This window comes from Miniopterus schreibersii (assembly GCF_964146895.1).
Source record: "Miniopterus schreibersii genome assembly, chromosome: 16".
NCBI classification, from domain to species: Eukaryota; Metazoa; Chordata; class Mammalia; order Chiroptera; family Miniopteridae; genus Miniopterus; species Miniopterus schreibersii.
This window is the reverse complement of record NC_138116.1, coordinates 22710163-22729575: the sequence shown is the minus strand read 5'-3', so window position 1 is coordinate 22729575 and position 19413 is coordinate 22710163. Positions and strand designations below refer to the sequence as shown.

Genomic DNA, 19413 nt, shown 5'->3' with positions numbered 1-19413 from the left:
GGTGATAAATTGGGAGTCAAGAGTAAGAAAGAGGAATTCATGATGTTTCCCATTTGTCTCATTTGAGGACCAGGTGAATGGTGAATCCATTTAAGATCAGGAATTCAGCAGAAAAGAATCAAGTACAGCATTTGTTTTTTCCGTTGTTGAGAGGTGGGGAGAGAATAAGTTCAATTTAAATGTTAAGCTTTAGTGATTTGTGAAACATCCAAAAGACACCAGTAGATAGTTGGATATAGAGGTCTGAACTCAGAAGAGAGGTCTAGGTTGGAGATATCAACAGTCACCAACAAATAAAGTTAAAGCTGTGGGTATAGATGAGTTGGCTTAGATGCAGAGAACACAAATGGGGAGATGGTGAAAGACTGCCTTTTGTATTAACTGTAGACTGTAAGCCATTGGCTGGCAGGGTAGATGGCAAATCTCTGCCTTCCCAACCTACAATAGGGGGAGGAGGCACTCTGTAGAGGGCTGAATAAATGACCTCTCTCTTCCAACCCACTGAGCTTCTCCCATTCTCTTCCCTACCTAATGGTGAGTTTGGTTTCGGCTTCCTTGGCATTCTGATAGTCAGGGGCCATGCAAGCAGCCTACGGACCATGGCACATAGTTTTACTAGAGGAAGAAGATAACATCCCTTTTAAACTCCCTTGCCCCCTTATTATTTTAGTTCCCCACAAATTTAAACTTTTAACCTCAAACTCCCTCAATTTAATCTCAGAAAACCCCAATTTAATTCAAGTCCACAAATATTGCCGGTTTGGGTGGGGTTAAGCACTACAAAGATGGTTAGGCTGTGTCTATGACCTCTATGAGTTCCCAGTCCAGATTGCATTCAGCGAGACAAGCGTGCTGAGCAGGGAGTTTTTACGAGGAGTGGGAATACTGGGGACACTGGGGCAGGGACCTCACCCTGGGAGCTTCCTTATAAACTCAAGGGCAGGGTCTGCGGCGCTGTGCCATTCTTCCTAGGCCTGATGCTGAAATGGCACTCCCAAGCGGCTGACATGAAAGCAGCATCATAAAAAGGGTCAGCGTCATTAGGGTGATGAACCAGTTGGTGCTTGGAGATCCGGAGGGGATGAAAGGCGCGGGGTGAAGACGCCCTGCGTTCCCCTGGCTTGGTTGGGCAGGGCTTCCAAGGGCCCACGAAAGCTGACGGAACCGGGCTCAAAGTGTCTCTTCTTGCCTTTCCCAGGAGGAAGCTGTGGAAGGTAGGGAAGGTAGTAGCGGGGGGCTCTTTCCCAACAGAGTCCTGAGTCATCGGGTCCCCACCCAACTCAGACCCCCACTGAACCTTACAGAAGACGCTCTAGGATTGGAAATTGCTATGGCAACGAGGCTCTCGGAATACTGAGGAAAACCAAGGTCTAGAGAGGCGACACCCTCCTGTACCCCCTTTCGATTCACGGTTAAAGTGGCGCCCCCCACGCACAGGAACCGTCCCTGGGGCCCCGCCCCGGCGCGGAGACCGCCGTGGACCTCCGGGGGCGGAAGGCCGCTCTGGCCCCAAGCGGAGCCTCTTACTGGTAGACGGGCCCGAGGGAGCCCCTCTGGGCACAGCACTGCCGAGCTGCTCGATGCTCCGACCGGAAGTGCTCTTCACCGCCGGCCTCCCACCCGGCTCTCTGGTCTAGGCGGTAAGATGGCGGCTGCCGCGGAGTGCGATGTGGTAATGGCGGCGACCGAGCCAGAACTGCCCGACGAAGAAGGAGCGAAAAGGTAACCGGGTGGCAGGGTAATAGAAGGGGAAAACTTAAGCTCCGTGGCTCTGGGTAACCCGTCCTTGCCAGGATGTAGCTCCTAGCTGGTGAGGCGACGCCCCGCCCTCGCGGATCCCCCCCCCCCCCCCCCCCCGCTCGAGATCCAGTCCGGATGGACCCCCTGAAGGGGCGCTCTCGGAGGTCGGACCTCCCCTCCCGCTTCCGCCTGGTTGGGGAACTGAGGCTTCGGTCGTTCTCCAGCAGAGAGGAAGGTCGTCCCTAGGGTGAAGACTTGGTCTCTGAGGGAATTTGAGGTCTGTTGCGGGGTGGGGGAGGCGGCGCGGTGACAATGACAACTTCCTTACATCGCCCCCGACCCCTGCCTTCTGTGCATTGTCGTCTGTCAGCACTTTGCATCTCCAAAGCCCGTGCTCTCCCCATCCTTTTCTTCCTTAATTATACCCCAGCGAGCACTAGTCTGGGTCCGAGGTCATTGTGTGTCTTCATTATTTACCTGGTCGCCCCCTCCCCCCAGTTACCCCAGAAGTCGAAAATGATAAAGAGGAAGAGGGGAGGGGCTTATTTCTTGCGTTACACGTCAAACATCTCTCCCTCCAACCCTCCATCCCCACCCGAGTAATACCCTCATTCTTCTCAGGGCTATTATTCCTTCTTAAGCAGCAAGGAAGAGGGCAGCTGCTTGTGCGCTATTGACACTGCTGGGCAGCTGCAGTGGCTCGAGATTGCCAGTTCAGACTAGCCAAGGGAGCTGCTGAGTGAGTGTTTTTCGAGAACATTCTGGATTCTGGCTACAGCTAAGGCAGATTGTTGAAAGTGGGGTTGGAACACAGTTGTGGGTATTCATACTCGTCCTAATCTTGAAGCAAAATTAAAAGGTTCTGGAAGTTTGGAGCCCTTTCCTTATAAGCTGCAGATTAATTGATTACAATTCTCTCAGTTTCTTTCCATATTTCATATCTTTATACCAAGCCCGTTATGTCTTCAGTCTGGGTTATTTGAGGTGGTGATGTAGAATTTGTGCATGAGATCTGAAATCGGGATTCTGAGATATTTTTACTACGTAAGTTAGAAACAGATTCAGTGAGGCAGAATAAATAGATATCAAGTATAAGGGTAGCTATTGCAGCCATTGAGTGCCAAGTTCCTGACCTGTTGGGAGCCAAGAGGCTTGGCAAAGTATAGTAGGTCTCTGGGATATCAGAGAAGTCAGGATACCAGAACCTGGTATCCTTATGTTGGTGGCAAAATGGCACCAGAATGTTTCCAGTGATTGAACCTTGGTTCAGCAACCTCGGGATGAGTTCTGGCTAAGAAAGAAATCAGAGCCAAGACTCAAATACAAGCAAATGTTTATTTAGAAAGTCACAGAGGTACAGGTGAGCCAGCTGAGCTGCATGGGCTCAGGGAACAAATTACAGAGGCAAAAGAAGGGCCCTTGGAGCTTAGGAGAAAGAGAAGCAAAGAAAACATGCCTGGGGGAAGGAGGTGGGTAAAAGGGCAAGCCTGCTCCACAGAGACTGCTGCTCTGGATTCCCCTCTTGAGGGTATTTATCTAGAGGTCTCAAAAGGATCCCAATAGAATGTTCATCAGCTTTCCAGGTGTGTCCTTTCAGGATCTAGGTCTCCACTGACTGATTGTTTGGCATCAGGGCTGGGGGTCATTAGTTAATGCAACTGGCCCCTATTTCAGCCACAGCTTTGCTTGTCTGGTTTTGCTGCTATTCTGGGCCTAGAGCTGAAACACAGCTGAGGCCTATACGTATTGATGTGGGTCAGAACCTCATTGTCCTGGGGGCTTAAGGGCTATTCTCCAGCCTCTTTTTTCATTCCCCCTCAAAGGGGGTCTAACTGGAATAGCTAGTAACATGTCAGGAGAGGAAAGGTCAGGGGAGGATCTGAACCGCATGACCAGTGATGTGAAAGGTCAGGGGGTTTAAACTGCATGACCAGCGATTTGCTAGGTGAGAGAGGGTAATCCTGGGAGTGAGGTCCTTGTTTTCCCAGATCTTCCCATTGCTGGGCACCCAGGGCTTTTTGTCCTAGTGACCTTCTGTACCTGGCCCATCATCCTTGTGCTGCTCATGTCTAACTGCTTGCCACACTTAGTCATGAGTTTTCACAGATATTTAGAATTAAGCATCATTGGCATTATTAAGGAACTGCAAAATGGGAAATACAACTACCCCAACACAGAGCTTAAATTAATTGTAAGGATTAAACTTCATGTGAAAAGAGTTCCATGGTTCTTTGCACTATAAATAGGGTCTTGGGCTGTGTGTAATTTAAACGCACTCAGTGTAAATATATGATGTAGGGACTGTCCCTAATTTGTGCTCCTCTTCAAAGCCCCCTCTCTAAAGCAAATCCTTTTCCTTAAAAAAAAGGGAAAAAAAGAAAAAATTACAGCCTTAGAGAATATTCGATCATAAAATTATAATAAATGAACTTGAAGATACAGTAAGAAACCTAAAACTGGTGATGCTCTAATGTGACTGCATCACTCAAAAACATGGTGTTTGGTAGCAGTACAGCAAAATAAGGGAGGGTGTTGACTTATGTTAACTGCCTTATTTCATGAAATTGAAGATGTCATTGGTTGTGAACACAAAACAATATACAGATGATGTATTACAGAATTGTACACCTGAAGCCTATATAATTTTATTAACCAGTGTCACCCTGAAATTCAGTGAAAATTAAAAGTAAATAATTAAAAATTTAAAAAGATGCCATTGGCTGTAAAATGCACAAGTTTTTTGTCTTCCACTAAGAAAAAAATAACTAAATTTAACTATGAAAAATGTATTATTACCAAATAGACTTATATGTTATACACATATATAGATCTCTTTTAAATATAATAAAGCATAGATGTTTATTATATACCACTAAGGTAAACAAATAAAAAGAAAAATAGTGAAGTAAACAAGAAAAAAAGTCACAGAGTGATTTTCTGCATCCTTAGGAGGTTTACATAAACATTGGGATCTGTTATTAAGAAAAAACCTTTGTATGTGTATGGTTTTTCCAATGCTGAAAATGGAGTGGGAATTTAGAAGTTTTGGAGAAAGGTTATTTACATTTTTCATATATCTTGGAATCCTCCTAAGTGGTCATAGCAGAGAGCAGGGATAGGAACATCCCTTATAAGTGCCCTTTACTATCTGTCTTGATTTGTCGTTTGGCCAAGTTCACCTCTGGTTACAGTCCTACTACCAGTTCACTTGGGGACATGTGAATTGATGGGTCTCTTGGGTTGTTTTTGTGAAGTCCAGCAAGGAGTCCTTCCTTGCATCTTGGCTTAGGGGCATCCTGCTGCTGCTGCTGCTGCTAAATTGTTATAATCCCTCAGGGGGCAAGATGAGAGGAGCTTTCAAGACACTGGACCTCATGGTAACAGCATTTTAAATGGCTACATGTTTTATTTCCTTAGCTTTAGTGTCTCTAGAGAGAAAAGAAATGGACTTGGCTTTTTTGCCTGTCATTCTAATAAAGTTCTTTTCCCCCATAGCAGCTGAGAGGCTAAAATAAGAGATGTATTAGTTGGCACTCCAAAATAGACCAGCATTCTGTACATGAAGATTATTTATTTTTCTTTGCCCACCAGAACAGATAAAGCAGCTTGGAAGACAGAGGGCTAAATTTCATAGGCTTTACATTTCAGCTGTTCTGGGAAGTTGCTGATTGCTTTACCTAATTTATGAATATCTGTCTTGGTTGAAGGCTCTGGTCACATTTCCTGGACTGGGGGCAGCTTGGTCTCCAGAAGTCTTTATTATGGTAAAATCAGATGGTTTCAAGTTGTTCATTAATGGAGGAGACAATGAATTTAAATCTCGTTGTCTTTTAAACAGAACCAATAGGAGCCATAGACTGAGGAGCAAGGACATCCTTAACTGATTCCTTGAGCTATAGATCTTAACTCCTTTGTATCTGTTTTCCTTATGGATGCAAGCAAGAAGTTATTTAGACCCTTTCTTAGTACCTAGATATTGTAAATTCTGTGGATTTTGCCTTTTATTTCTCCATCCGTATTGTTGGTGGGAAGCACTGTACCCTGAGTCTGTATCCAGGGTTTGCTGTTGTTGTTTACTGTGGCTCCTTGGGACATTTTGGAGTTCGTAGCCTCCAAGAACAGTTTGTGGGGATGCCTTCCCCCCTCTTCTTTACCCTGCTTTCAATCCTTAGGCATTTGTCCCCCTAAACTTTCCCCTGAATTTCCAGGGCAGACAGCTAGACATTTCAGTAAGCCTGCAAGTTAAATGGAAATTTATCTTTGACCTTGAACCCAAATCATTGAGAAACACTATGACTCTCAGCTTTCATTTTAATTTTGGGGTCAGAGATGAAAGAATGGGAGATGGGACAAATGAGCCATGGTTAAGGAAGGGGTAAACCTAGAAATACAGAATCCTGAATACCAGCAAATTAATTGAACCCCTGATATTTAACAAGTGCAAAATTGTTAAATAATCATAACTGGAACACAGGTAGACTACAGAGGAAGGAAGGGTCTCTCTGTTCCTTGCTGCTCTAATTCGGATCTACATATTAACCAGAGCCAGGTAAATTGAACTACAGTCAAACCTTGATTCTCAAGCATTTCCCAACTTCTCCTATCTGAAACAACTCAGTTTTTGACCTGAGACCACCAGTAGGACAAAAAGCACAGCGTCTCTCAGACCATAAACAAAGGAGAGAATGTGAATCGGAAGTAAACCTCCTGTTGTTAACATCTCAGGAAATTGTGCTGTGAATATTTTTGTGGGTTTTTTTTTTCTTTTGTTGTTGGTCGAAATGGACAATTAGCACAATTTTAAAACATAAAGAAGCCAGTAAGAGTGGTAATGTTGCTGAGGGTGTGAAAGAAACAATGATCATAGGCAATTGAAGAGTTAGGAAAACGTGTTGATTTGGATCAAGGAAAAGCGTTAGCCAGTGACTGCATTTTCCAGACAGTGATTTGTGAGAAAGCGAAGATGCTGCATCCCTGGAGGGTGCTGAAAGTGATTCATTTAAGGCTAGTAGGGGGTGGTTCAATAAATTCAAGTAAAGAAGTGTTCATTAAGCAGTTCATTAGATGTACTGTATATAAGGTTAAAATGGAATCATTTGGGGGGGTCTAGAAATGAATTCAGTTTACATTATTTCTAATGGGAAAAAATGATTCAGCTTTCAAAAAAATCTCTTCTCAAACAGCCTTCTGGAACGGAGGTTCCACTACCTTTTAATAAAATGTTGGGCCAGTAAGTGGCAGTTGCTCTAGTGTCTAGTCCATTCCCAACGACCAGAACTCTGATTGGCTTAAGGTCCAGCTGTATGTACATTCCAGCCAATCAGGGGTTAGTTTAGTCATTGAAGCTAGTATTTTAAGTTTTAAAAAGCTGACTGAGTACTGGGCACTTGCCTTTGCTTTCTTTTTCTAGGACTTTAGAAGATTGGAGAACAATGGTCAGCGGCTGCCTAGGTGCCTTGTGGTCTGATGCAGAGTCCCTCTGAGAGCCCATTTCTCCCTTACTCCACTAATGTTTGGTCCCCTTTCTCCAGTGCTGAGTGATGTGGAAGTTACTTAGAGGTCGTTCCAGGTATTCTTTTAAACTGTCTGAATTTCAGCAGTAAGGGCAGGAATCAGTGTACATTATCCCAGTAGTCTGTTGATTTTATTGGATTAACAATTTTTTTCTCCCCCAACCAGATTAAAATGGCAGTTCCTGTGTTTTACTCCATCATTGGCAGGGGTATGAGTGGTTTGGGAATGGTAATACGAGGAGGAATATTTGACTTTTAAAGTCTGATTCTGAGACCTAATTTTTTTTTGGCATATAACTTAATGTTTATGTGGGGAGGCCAGACTGATGAGCAAAGTGTTAACTGTCTCTTCTGATTCTAATATTAAACTTTGGGGGGAGGGAGAGGCAAATGGGACCCTCTCTTATTCTTGGAGTTTCTGACCTGAGAGTTCTTTCTCAGACAGTTTGCTCTTAGTCAACCACCTGTTGAACTAAGGAACCTAGAGAACTTGGGAAGCAAAATACTGGTTGACAATCCAGATTCCTTATATTGGTTCCCATTCCTCCCACTTCATCCCCCCCCCAAAAAATCTCAGAAAGCAGCCTTTTTCTTAGTACCTCAGTCTAGATTTTGGATGGATGCTAGTGTCCCCGTGAGGGTAGGAGATGTCACAGAATTGGGAACCAAGGAATAGAAAATGGTGGGTTTGGAATATTTTATGAAAACAAGCCTCTGGCTAATTCTGAAAAGCCAGTGACTTGTGTCCTCATAGTGGCTTCAGGGAAGCTTGTTTCTCAGAAGCAGCTTTATGGTTCTGTGTCCTTTCCCCAGGGGTAATTGAAGGTTAGGTGGGTTCCACAGATTGTGACACCTCCCACCTAAGGAACTAGCATAACTCACAGTTGAAGGAGCTATTTCTGTGAGACTGTCCATCGCCTGCACTGATGGGATTTCTGTCCAGATTGATTGATTGGTTGTTCCACATCCCCCCCCCCCCCCCCCATTTGAATGAGACAGAGCCAACTCCATCCAGCATGTTGTCTGGTGTCCTTCCCTACTTGAGCAGTAGAGAGTGCTGCTGCCTTGTGTAGACTGTATCTATGACTCGGTGCCTCTTGGTCCCTCTGGCTCTGCCTCTTTGAAGCTTCCCCCTAGATAACTAGACAGAATGATTTGAACTGGTATGTTTATAAGTTTTGTTCGTCTTCATCTTCTTCCCTCTTTTGGTGTGGGGGTAGGGCAGATGTTTTAATTGTGTTTTAAAGTGAAAGCAGAATCTGTCTTTTATAGAAAATTGGAAGGAAGCTGGGTAGCCCACCTTTACCAAAAGGTATCAGTTGGATGGAGCCCCACCCTCTGTTTTCTCTGGACCGTAATGAAGCCTTTTTTGCACTCAGTATGCAGTACCTTGCATTTAGCAAGCTCTTAATCTGTGAAATTGTTCTAAGTCATGTATTGCTTCCACCTATCTTTATGAAACTCAAATTGTCAAATCACCCCTAGATTAGTCAGATGATAAGAGAGTAATATGTATTTGGTAAGACAAAATCAAAGTTAGGTTCCTGGGCTCCTTTTACTTTACTCTCATGAAGGTCAGAGAGATTACAACATGAAACAGATCCTGTGACATGCCTTTGGGGACAAAAGGTCTCAAGCTGTGGGAAGGAGGAAAGAATTTCTACTCTGACACTGGCCACGATCCCATGAATTCTGAAGGGTGGAGGACATTTCTAGATCAGCAGCAACTAGTAAATCTGACTGAATAAAAGAAATGGGTGCAACAATCATAGAGTAAGGATGACATTTTGGAAGTAGTAAATGTAGTAGGAATGCATAAAGGATATTTGTTTCACTGGTGTATAAAGTAGTATTCTTAATAGCCAGAGGGTAAGAAAGGGGAAGGTATCTTTTTTAAGGCTCTTCCTGCCAATAAAATAGTCTCCAGAATCAAAGGCCCCAAACACTCCTCTTTGCTAACAAAATAAATCATTTTGTTGTGAGTTGTAATTTTAGCAAAGCTAGATTTTTCTTCTGAGAAAATGGAAAAAAAACACCGTTGTTCAAGCTGCTGCTTGTGTGTGTTTTGATTTAAATGATTATTAATACCATTGGAAGAGCTGAACTTTATTAAAAATACATTATTCTAGCCAAATACTTCAAATAAATAAAAGCAGTGTTATGTATGCTTTTTGTCATACAAAAATCTAATCAGCATTTCCTCAGTTAAGAATGTTGCAGAATTGTGAAACCATGCTGGTCTTTATTTTTTGTGCACTGAGGCAGAATACATCTTAAAAATAATACTGTACAAACGATGAAGCATCTCATCCCTATTTTAATAATCTACAAATGTGTGGTATGTGACACAATTCCAGAGTGAACCCAGCTATGTTGAGAATGTTTTAAAAACTACCACCCAATGAATCCTGCATTATTAAAAGCTGATTAAAATTTCTGAATACCTCTTTAATTGCTAAAAGATAGACTAGTTAGCCTAAGGCAAAGATCTTGCTTAAGTGCACAACTTAGAAGTATTTAGAGAGAAAATGGAAATTTTTGAAGGGCATCTAATTTGGGGCACATTGCAATGTCAACTGTGGTGTTTTAATGTATTTTTAATTTAGCTGAGCTGTAAATGTGCAAAGTTGGCTGGTAATCATAAGCCTAAGTTGTCTGTTTGATCACATGATGCTGAGCCCTGCTAAGACCTGTGTGAAATGATTCCCTTGGCAGTGTTTGTCGGAGTAGTTAGCATCTGTGATGAATGGGTGCTCAAATGGGGAAAAAAAAATGTACCTGCATGATTAGAGGATGTACAAATTTTTAACACATGTGTAGTATAGAAGAGCAGGTTTTCAGAGCTGCACTTTTCCAATTGATGAGGTTATTCTGAAAAATAAAGAAATACATTTTAACATAGCAAAGCAAACCAGGAATGGAATGTATTCTCCTTACCTATATTTGTCTGAGGGAAGGCTAGCCCCAGCCAACCAGCAGTGATCCTGTTGTGGGAGACCGTCCCATCATGTGACCAAAAGAGGACAGAGTTTTTGAAAACCTTTTTTCAGTAGCTGTTTTCATAAGAATTTGTTGCCAGCTATTAAAGTGAAAGTACTGGTTTGGTGGAGGGGAGGTAAAGTCATTTCTAGCATCTCTTGGAAAATCAGAGAGATGAAGCTTATTCTGCTTAAAGTTGACCCAAGGATTGCATAAGGAACTGGATAACTTAGTTTTAACCTAAAAACCTTGAAACAACAGGATCCAGAGGCAAAAATAGGGGACTATAGGAGTTAGGAAACCTGTGCGGCCACCTTGGGTGCCTCAGTTGCTCTTCCTCTGTTGGAGAACACGTGATGTTATTATCATAACCACTTCAGAAGGCCATTTCAAAGCTCCTCATTGGAAATCCTTTGAAAATCTGAAAAAGGACTAGAGATAGAGTACACTGTTAATAGTGCCATCAGGTCAGTTATGGCCAAGCCTATATTTTGCTGTGGTATTACATTTCAGGGTTTAGTCTGAATTTTATTTTGTAGCTGTAAAAGATAATCCGTAGTTTAATTTAGTCTCTTTTGGAATCCTTTCCTTTTTTTAGATTGTCCCAGTGAATGCAGTTAATTCTAATTCTTCCTTTTTCAGTACTGACATGTTTTAGTACGTATGTGTTGTACCTCACTTGCTTATCAAATAAGTTGACCTTGGCAGTGAGTGGAGTGACAGATGCCACCGTGCCAGATTGCCCTCAATTCCAGTGTTAACCAGCTCTTCTCCTTCTTTTCCAGTCCCACGCCTTTGACATCTCATCCTTCAGTCCCTTTGCTGTAAGGGCAGCTTGAACAAGCTTCAGCCCTTTCTCAGACTCCCAGGGCAGGACTTGAATGGATTTGACCCTGGAATTGTTCCTGATGCAGCCTTGTTCAGTTCTTGCTGCTGCCATGCTGGATTCCAAAGATCCACTCTTTCCTCGGCTGGTCGCGCAGGGTCAGGCCCATTGGTTAAAGCTTGTCATGTACTTGGTGGGGAGGATCAAGATGGAGGAGGGGCTCCACTTGGGCGGTGGACCTGGAGGCAAAAAATAAGCATTCAGTCTAAAAGCAGAACCAAGTGCCCATTGTTTAGGCAGCTGTTAATCAACCATGTTTCTATGAAAATAAGTCCTTTTCATGAGGCAGTTGTGTGGGAATAGCTAATTCTTGCCTGATGCTGTGCAGTGTGAGGTTAAAAACATGGTAACTTGTCACAACACAATTCTTCTTGTTCTTTCTGCTGTGGGCTGACTCTACATTACTTGCTTTGTTTGCTCTAGAATGGAATCTACTCACCATTTACTAAAATGAAATGCATTTCTTGGGGGAGGCAAAGTCCAGTTCACTAGGTCTTGGATCTTAAAGGAGCCCTGCTCTCTCTATGACCAATTGTTAGAATGTCATCCAGATTGCAGTTCTGGAGTTTGATTTTATATATTGGGCTATTTTGTGTCTTGGTTTAAAGAAATTCACGTTCATTGCCCATGTCTTTTTCCTGGCAGTACAGATTAATTTTTAAAGTCTTAGGCAGTAGGTAGAGATGAGCATTAGAGAGAAAGCGTAGCACAGTACGAAGTGCAAAGCTTTGTAATCTGACAGGTGTGGGCTATCCTGACCTTGGGCCAGTTTTTCACCTCTAAACCTTAATTTCCTTTTTTGAAAAATGGGAATAATGAAACTCATGTAATAAGAAAGTAATGTATGGAAAGTACCTGACCTCAATGATCATTACTAATCTTCCACAGAAACCGTCCTTTGCATTTTTACTAGAAGCCAGAGCTGAACTCGTTCGCCTCCATGGGATTAGTGTTGCACAACAGAAAGGACACTTTGAAGTAGCTCTACAGATTGTTTCACCTTTGACTAACAAGCTTTATACTGCCGACACAACATTTATCCGAGTGCTTAGACGCCTTTCGTTTTCCTCAAGAATTTGTGTATTCTTAACCACTAGCCAGCTGAAGAAATGGCTAGATCTTCTCGGGCACCATTTTGGGCCTGATATTTCCTTTGAATTTACTGCCCCATTTCTTCACAGGAATTTGACTCAACTTCTGAAATCCAGTGTTGGAGAAACCCTTTCTTCAACTCTTAGCATGTCTGTTCTGAAAGGATAGGCTTCTCATAGTTTTTATATAGTGCCTTGGTTCACTTAGAGTTATAGGACAGTGCACACAATGTAGAAAGATTGCCTTTGGTCCCACAAGTCTTGCATTTGGGGGATCCTTCTTAAGGACTTTCAATAGCAGATGGCCTCTCTATGCATGTGACAGTTGGTATAAAAAAAATTAAACAGAATTATCTATTCATCACAATTCAAATCTTGCAGCATTTTTAGGTCATTCCCACTTTCCTTCTTCTAGCACTCTTTTCATGTTAGTAGGGCTTGCCAGGACAGTCATGGAGAAGAATGGAAAGGGAGATTGCCTCAATAAAAGGATGGCAGCTTTGCCAGTTTGTAATTTAAAGTGCATATGTAAATAAATCACAAATCTCCCCAATGCCGATATCCATAGAGTCAAGCTGTAAACTCCCATACCATCACCAAGGTTAAGAACTACGTACTTTTGTCCTCACTTCAGGCAGCCCTTGAACTCTGTTTTTGCATGTGTGGAGGACAGGAAAAGAAACAGACTCTTCCTTATAACTTTTCCTTAGATATTTAGTAACGTTGCAGTAATTGTTTTGGCAAAGAGTTATCTTTGTCACTGTAATTGATCAGAATGATTTTAGGTATCTTTGATAGAGGTTGCTAGTTTGTTGTTCCTTTAAAACATTGTTGATTATGTCTGATTTGGTCAGGAATATAATTCCCAATGATAAAACATTGTTCCTTTTGGAAAGTACAATTTGTCTAATGGCACAGCTTCAAAAAAATGTATCTTGGGATAGGGCAGAAATTCTGATATTATCCAGATGGTGTTTATACAAGGTACTACAGGGATGGTAGAGAGGGCAGAAAGTACCCATATATGTGTGATGGGCAGAGGGAATACGAGTAGATGGGTAATTTTTAAAGCATGGCATGGCAGCCTATACCTCATAGAAAACCTTATTTTACTTCCTAGTTCTTGATCTTTGCTGTCACTCTGTTTCCCATCTTAAACACCAATGTGCTGTGCTTTTAACTCCTTTGCCATCTGCTTTTGCTCTGCTTGTCCTTCCAGTGACAAACGCATGAGCCACTTCTAAAGAGAGTAAATCATTAAAACTCTAAGGATATGACCCACTTCATATTGAGAGATCAGTTGCCATGAATGAAATTATCTGTGGCTCATTTTTTGTAAGTTCGCTAAAGGGCAGCAGTTGTGACACAGTGGAAAGGAAGTAAATATATAAAGATTCGGTCTCTGAGAGAATGTCTAAATTTGCATGTCGTAAAGAGAATGACTGCAGGGGGAGGGGAGTGGGTGGGAGTAGCAAGGTAAAACAGGGTACATGAGAGAGGTTTTCTTAGTTTAAATGTATCTAAGTAACAAAAACTAGCATTTGAAGACCCTGGATTTTTTCATTAGCACCTCCTTTTGGTCCATCAGCCAATGGAACAAATCTATAAATTCCTTCAAGTATCACACTAACTTTCAACTCAATGTGCCAGGGGCTCTAGACCAAAAATTGCTCCCATGAGATTACAGAGGTTATTGCCTTGGTATAGATAGTAACATGATTCTCTTTCTCTTTCCTTTTCAGGGAAGCAGAGTCTTTCAAGGAACAAGGAAATGCATACTATGCCAAGAAAGATTACAATGAAGCTTATAACTATTACACAAAAGCCATAGGTGAGATGGACCTAATGCTTATGCTGGAAAATAATTTGCTAACTAGTGTTAAAATATAAATAGCTTCTCTCTAAAAAGTAGCACATCTTTAAGCTTAATGGCCTCATGGAGGAGTTACTTTTTCTAGCTTAAGTGGGTGGTAGTTCTTTTGGCAAATTAAAAGCTATTCCAGAAATTCTAGATGTTATGGCAAAAAGATGCCCACCTAAATGCATTTCACCCATTGCCAATTCATTTACTATCTTAGAAGATGGCCTTTTTGGATATTCAGGTCTTAGTTACCTCCATGCTCAATTTGCCAACCTATTTTAATCCCATGCTAGTATTTTTCTCACCTAACTTGCTTTACAGGCTTCCTATCCCCAGATAAACAAATGCAAATTCATTTTCATGTCTTATTACATAAAACATAGTCCAGTAAGAAGGGAAGTATGCTAACCCCTATTCCAAAAGATAATAGATGCACTTTAAAACTAAGTATAAATGATTTTTAATAACTTTTTTTACTTTTAAATTGGTTTCACCATTGCTGCTGTCCATTAGCATAGGTAGTCAAAAATTTGACAGTGGCTTTTTAAAAAGAGTATCACCATTCCTATTACAGTTTGATATAGTTCTGAGGAAGATGTCCCATGAGCTTTTGAAGCAGTGGCCCATTCTAAACCTTGTTTTACTTCCTTCTTCCTTTCCTGTAGATATGTGTCCTAAAAATGCTAGCTATTATGGGAACCGAGCGGCCACCTTGATGATGCTCGGAAGGTTCCGGGAAGCTCTTGGAGATGCACAACAGTCAGTGAGGTTGGATGACAGTTTCGTCCGGGTATGTAATGGGCTCTTTGGGGGGAGTGCTGAGTTACTGCATTTGACTTCTAGCCCAGGGTTTCTCAATCTCAATGCTATTGACATTTTGGGCTAGATAATTCTTTGTTGTGAGGTGCTATCCTGTACATTGTAGGATGTTTAGCAGCATCCCTGGCCTTTAAGGTATCAATAGTATCCCCTCCCTTCCCAGTTGTAACAATCAAAAATGTCTCTAACATTGCTAAATGTCCCATGGAAAGAAGAATCAGCCCTGGTTGAGAACCATTTCTCTGGCCATTTTCATCCCATGTCGGCTTTGTGTAGCTGTTTGTTGCTGCTATTAATATCTTGTCTGCTTGGCCATTCATGCTCCTTGTCTTCCTTCTTTGCGTTTCTTCTAGGGACATCTACGAGAAGGCAAATGCCACCTGTCTTTAGGGAATGCCATGGCAGCATGTCGCAGTTTCCAGAGAGCCCTAGAATTGGATCACAAAAATGCTCAGGCACAGCAGGAGGTACGAGTCTGATCCTGTCTGTTATTAAAAGAGACATTGTGGTACATTTGGGTGAATGGTGACTTGAGACTCCGAGATCTGGTCTCACTTCTCCCATCAGCCATACCTGGGCGACTGTAGGCAAGTCTCATAGTCTCTCTGAGCCTCAGCTTCCTGATCTGTCAAAGGAGTTTTGAATATGATTTACAACTTTAGAAATCTGTGAAAATTGGAGAGTTTCTGAGATGACTAGGGGAATAGACAGATGCATCAAGGAACTGGTTTGAGTGAGGCTAAAGAATTTAGTAAATTCAAATCCTGGTTAAGCAGCTGAAACACGTTTTAGTTCCATCTCCATATATGCGCAGTTTACCCATGGCTATATTTTAGTGAGAATCTCCAAACTTTTACTTAGTCCCTGACAGTGCCTTGCCTTTATTTTGTATATGTCAAGGCATGACTCTTGGTATTCCTGAGTTTAAGTTCAAATTAGGGGTGAGGTTTGGGCCTTTAGCCTTTCTGTTAAGTCTATGGTTCGTATTTTCTTAAAGTAGCACATTCATTGGCCTTACTGATTTTTGTGGTGGTTGAATCTACAACTTCACTAAAATGTTCCCTTATTTGATTTTCTGGTGTAGTTCAAGAATGCTAATGCTGTCATAGAATATGAGAAAATAGCAGAAACGGATTTTGAGAAGCGAGATTTTCGGAAGGTAAAGTACAACTATGCATAAATCTTTTCTTTTTTTTTTTTTTAATATATCTGTATTGATTTCAGAGAGAGAGGGAGAGAGAGAGATAGAAACATCAATGATGAGAGACTCATTGATAGGCTGCAACCTGCAACCCGGGCATGTGCCCTGACAGGGAATTGAACCCCGATCTCCTGGATCCTAGGTCAGTGCTCAACTGCTGAACCAAGCCCGGCTGGGCAGCGTAAATCTTATCTACTCTCTCACAAAGGGGTGTGTGTGGGTGTGTGTGTATGAGAGAGAGATATAAGAGGAGTAGCATGGGTACAGAAGATCTAGAATAGTAAATTTAATTTGACTTTTTCCTTTTAATTTTTTAAGACCTTAAAATTTTTTTAGAATAGTTGTAGGTTCACAGCAAAATCAGGAAGAAGGTACAGAGATTTCTCATATACTCTTTGCCCCATACAAGCATAGCTTTACCCATTGTCAGCAACCACCACTGGAGGTACATTTGTTATAACCAGGTTTTTGGTTATGAATAAAGCTTCTATAAACATCCACGTGCAGATTTTTATGTGGACATTTTTCAGCTCCTTTGGGTAAATACCAAGAAGTGTAATTGCTGGATTGTATGATGAGAATATATTTAGTTTTACCAGAAACTGCCAAAATGTCTTCCAAAGTGGCTATACCATTTTGCATTCCTACCAGCAATGAATTAGAGTTCCTGTTGTAAGGCACTTTTTTTGTTAATTATATTTGACTTTATGATAAAAGGCAAAATGAATTTGTTATCTGAATTTGTTTTTGATGTAAGATAGTGGACTAAAAGTGTGCTTTTAGGGGAAAAAAAGAGGAAAAGCCAGTTGGAATTAAATATTGGGTTTGGATAATTTATTTTTATTTGAATAATGAGAGCTAGGTTTAATTCCTGCTTTATGGGAGCTGGATGGAGCTAGTAATCAAAACTATAGAGAGGCTTCTTAGGCCCCTTTTACATTTTGAATAGTATAGATAACCTGACATCACTACCTTTTTTAGGCCTTTCTACAAAAGCACACTACTGGCCTTTATGGAGCTGTGTGGTAGTTCATGGAAATTTAAATCCAAAGGGGTTGACAAATCTGAAACATGGCAAAAGTGTAAAAGCTCTAGGTATCTTTCTAGGTCTTATAGTAGTTATGCCTCATCTGTATAATAATTCCTAACTCCCTTCTTTAGATGGTACTCAGAAGTAGCTTTCAGTATAGCTTCAAAAGGGTAGATAAATGGACCCATGAATTGATTTTCATGATCATTTAAAAGTTTGTGAGTACCATCCAAGGAATGGAGTTGTCACTTCATATGTAGGAATTTGCTTGTTGCTTTCTGGAGCAGGTACTCAATAAATGTTTGACAAAAGATTACAGTTAAGAATTATTCTTAAGTCACACACCGTTACGGTCTTTTATTTGGTAATTGATATATCTGATTAGCGTTTGGAGAGTCCCAGCATTAACTTATTAGCATCCCTCTTGTGTCCATTGGTTTTAATAACCACAGTGTCTTTGTAGTGTAATTTATAGGTGTGTTTGTGTTTTATTTTGTTTTGTTTGTGTGTGTATGCTTGGAAAGCGATTCTGTCTCTTGTCATATTTTCTGAGGTTTACATAGGCAGAAGCTTTGTCTCAAAAGGCGGTCTTTGGGTTTCTTTTCTCTCTTGCCTACTCTGGAACCAGAATCCCCAGTTTGTGACAGAATCCTCTGTGACATCCCATCTCCCCCCCCACTGTTGCTCATGGTGATGTCACAAATGAAGAATTATGATCCTGGCAGGGGGAACAGATGAAGTTGGAAGAAACAAAGGACTTCTTTGCTTGCAGCTGTCTCTAGTCATGAGGAGGTGGGGGTGGGAAGTGAAGCGCCGAGCTTCTGACACTCCCCACAATGACAGAATCATCTCCATACAGAATGTTGTGAAAGTAGCAGGGTGTGGCTGCTGAAATTTTGACTGACTGCTCCCCACCCCCGCCCCCATTCTTTTTCCACTTAAGGAGAAAAAAAAATAGCACCATGATTCTGTCCTACATAATACCTGATTATTCATATTGTCCTTAGAACTTCCAACACAGTAACCGGTGCCATTGAAGGAGAGGCATCCCTACCACTGCTCTGTTAATAATGCAGAAAGTCTTCCCAGTGTAATAACTTGTGTTTACCTACTTCCCCAGATTTTTAAATTTAATTTTCAAATGGGTGGTTTTTGTGGGTCAAAGCTAGAAAGTATAAACATATTCAGTGTTAAGTGTTGCCCCAAATTGTCCTCCATCTGCCTTGATCTCACCTCACGGTAACCACTGTTCTTGTTTCTTCTATTTCTTTCCATAATTTTGTTTTACATATATAAGCAAATACAAATATAGACTCTTAATTTTCTTTTATTTTGCATGAAAGGTAGTAGTGCTCTGCATAGTTCTGTACCTTTTTTTTTTTTTCCATTTATTAGACTTTGGAAGTCTTTCCATATTAGTACATGGAGAATTTCTTCATTCTATTGTAGAGCCACCTCGTATTTCATTATATGAAGGTCTGCGTTATCTGACCAGTCGCCTGTTCATAGAATTTGAATTATTTCCGCTTCTGAGTTTTCATACTTCATACCTTTCTGATCCCTATGGCCAGATTCTTAGAGGGAATGGGTGTCCCTTAACTCCAGATTTTGCTTTTGGGTCAGTTGCTCTTGGAGGAGGATATGGTTCAGCAAGGATCTCCCAGGAATAGCAGCTAAAGCAAAAAAAATGAAAGCTCAGAAAACAAACTTCTGAAAAGAGAAGTGTATGTGTGTGTAGATATATATGGAGAGCCTTTATGAAACTAAAAGCGTGACTAATTCCAGCTGTGTGTGTGTGTGTGTGTGTGTGTGTGTGTGTGTGGATACTTGGCTTTTGGTTTGTATAGCACCATGTTGAATATGGTCTATTTACGACCATTTAAAATGAACTTTTATTGGTATGTTTCCATACTATAATAAAAGTGGGAGAGTGGCCACCAGAGTACTCTTGAGATGTGAGGCTCCTAACACAGGTAGGAGAGAACTGAGCAATTTCAGTAACACAGGGAGCAATGATTCCATACCAGGGTATTTTTGGTACTTCCTGTCTTACTAGGCTAAGCATGATGAATTATGCAAAGTAGCAAGTAACAGTTTTTACAATAGAAGAATGTAAATTTTGATCATAGTCATTGTGGATATGATTCTCTATAGAGGCAGCTTAGCATGGTGATTAAGGTTATACTAGTATCAAATCCTATTTCTTTTTTTTTTATAATATGTTTTTTATTTTAGAAAGTAGGGAGGAGAGAGAGAGACATTGATCAGCTGCCTCCTGCATTCCCCCTTCTGG

The 19413-nt window shown here is 41.4% G+C and overlaps 1 protein-coding gene across 6 annotated transcripts in view; it reads left to right on the top strand.

Moving 5' to 3' along the window:
- Nucleotides 1–1047: 1047 nt before the first annotated feature.
- Nucleotides 1048–19413, top strand: part of DNAJC7 (DnaJ heat shock protein family (Hsp40) member C7) — a 28813-nt gene continuing 10447 nt past the window's right edge. The window contains exons 1-6 of one of the 6 annotated variants that reach the window (XM_081161844.1): nt 1048–1214; nt 1305–1722; nt 13952–14040; nt 14736–14860; nt 15243–15356; nt 15974–16048. In XM_081161844.1, the coding sequence (XP_081017970.1) occupies nt 1646–1722; nt 13952–14040; nt 14736–14860; nt 15243–15356; nt 15974–16048 (480 nt within the window). In that variant the 5' untranslated portion in view covers nt 1048–1214; nt 1305–1645. Of the gene's footprint in view, nt 1723–1857; nt 2018–7150; nt 7310–11017; nt 11217–13951; nt 14041–14735; nt 14861–15242; nt 15357–15973; nt 16049–19413 lie in introns of those variants that run through there. The other 5 variants (XM_081161845.1, XM_081161849.1, XM_081161847.1 and 2 more) reach the window with 5 other exon arrangements.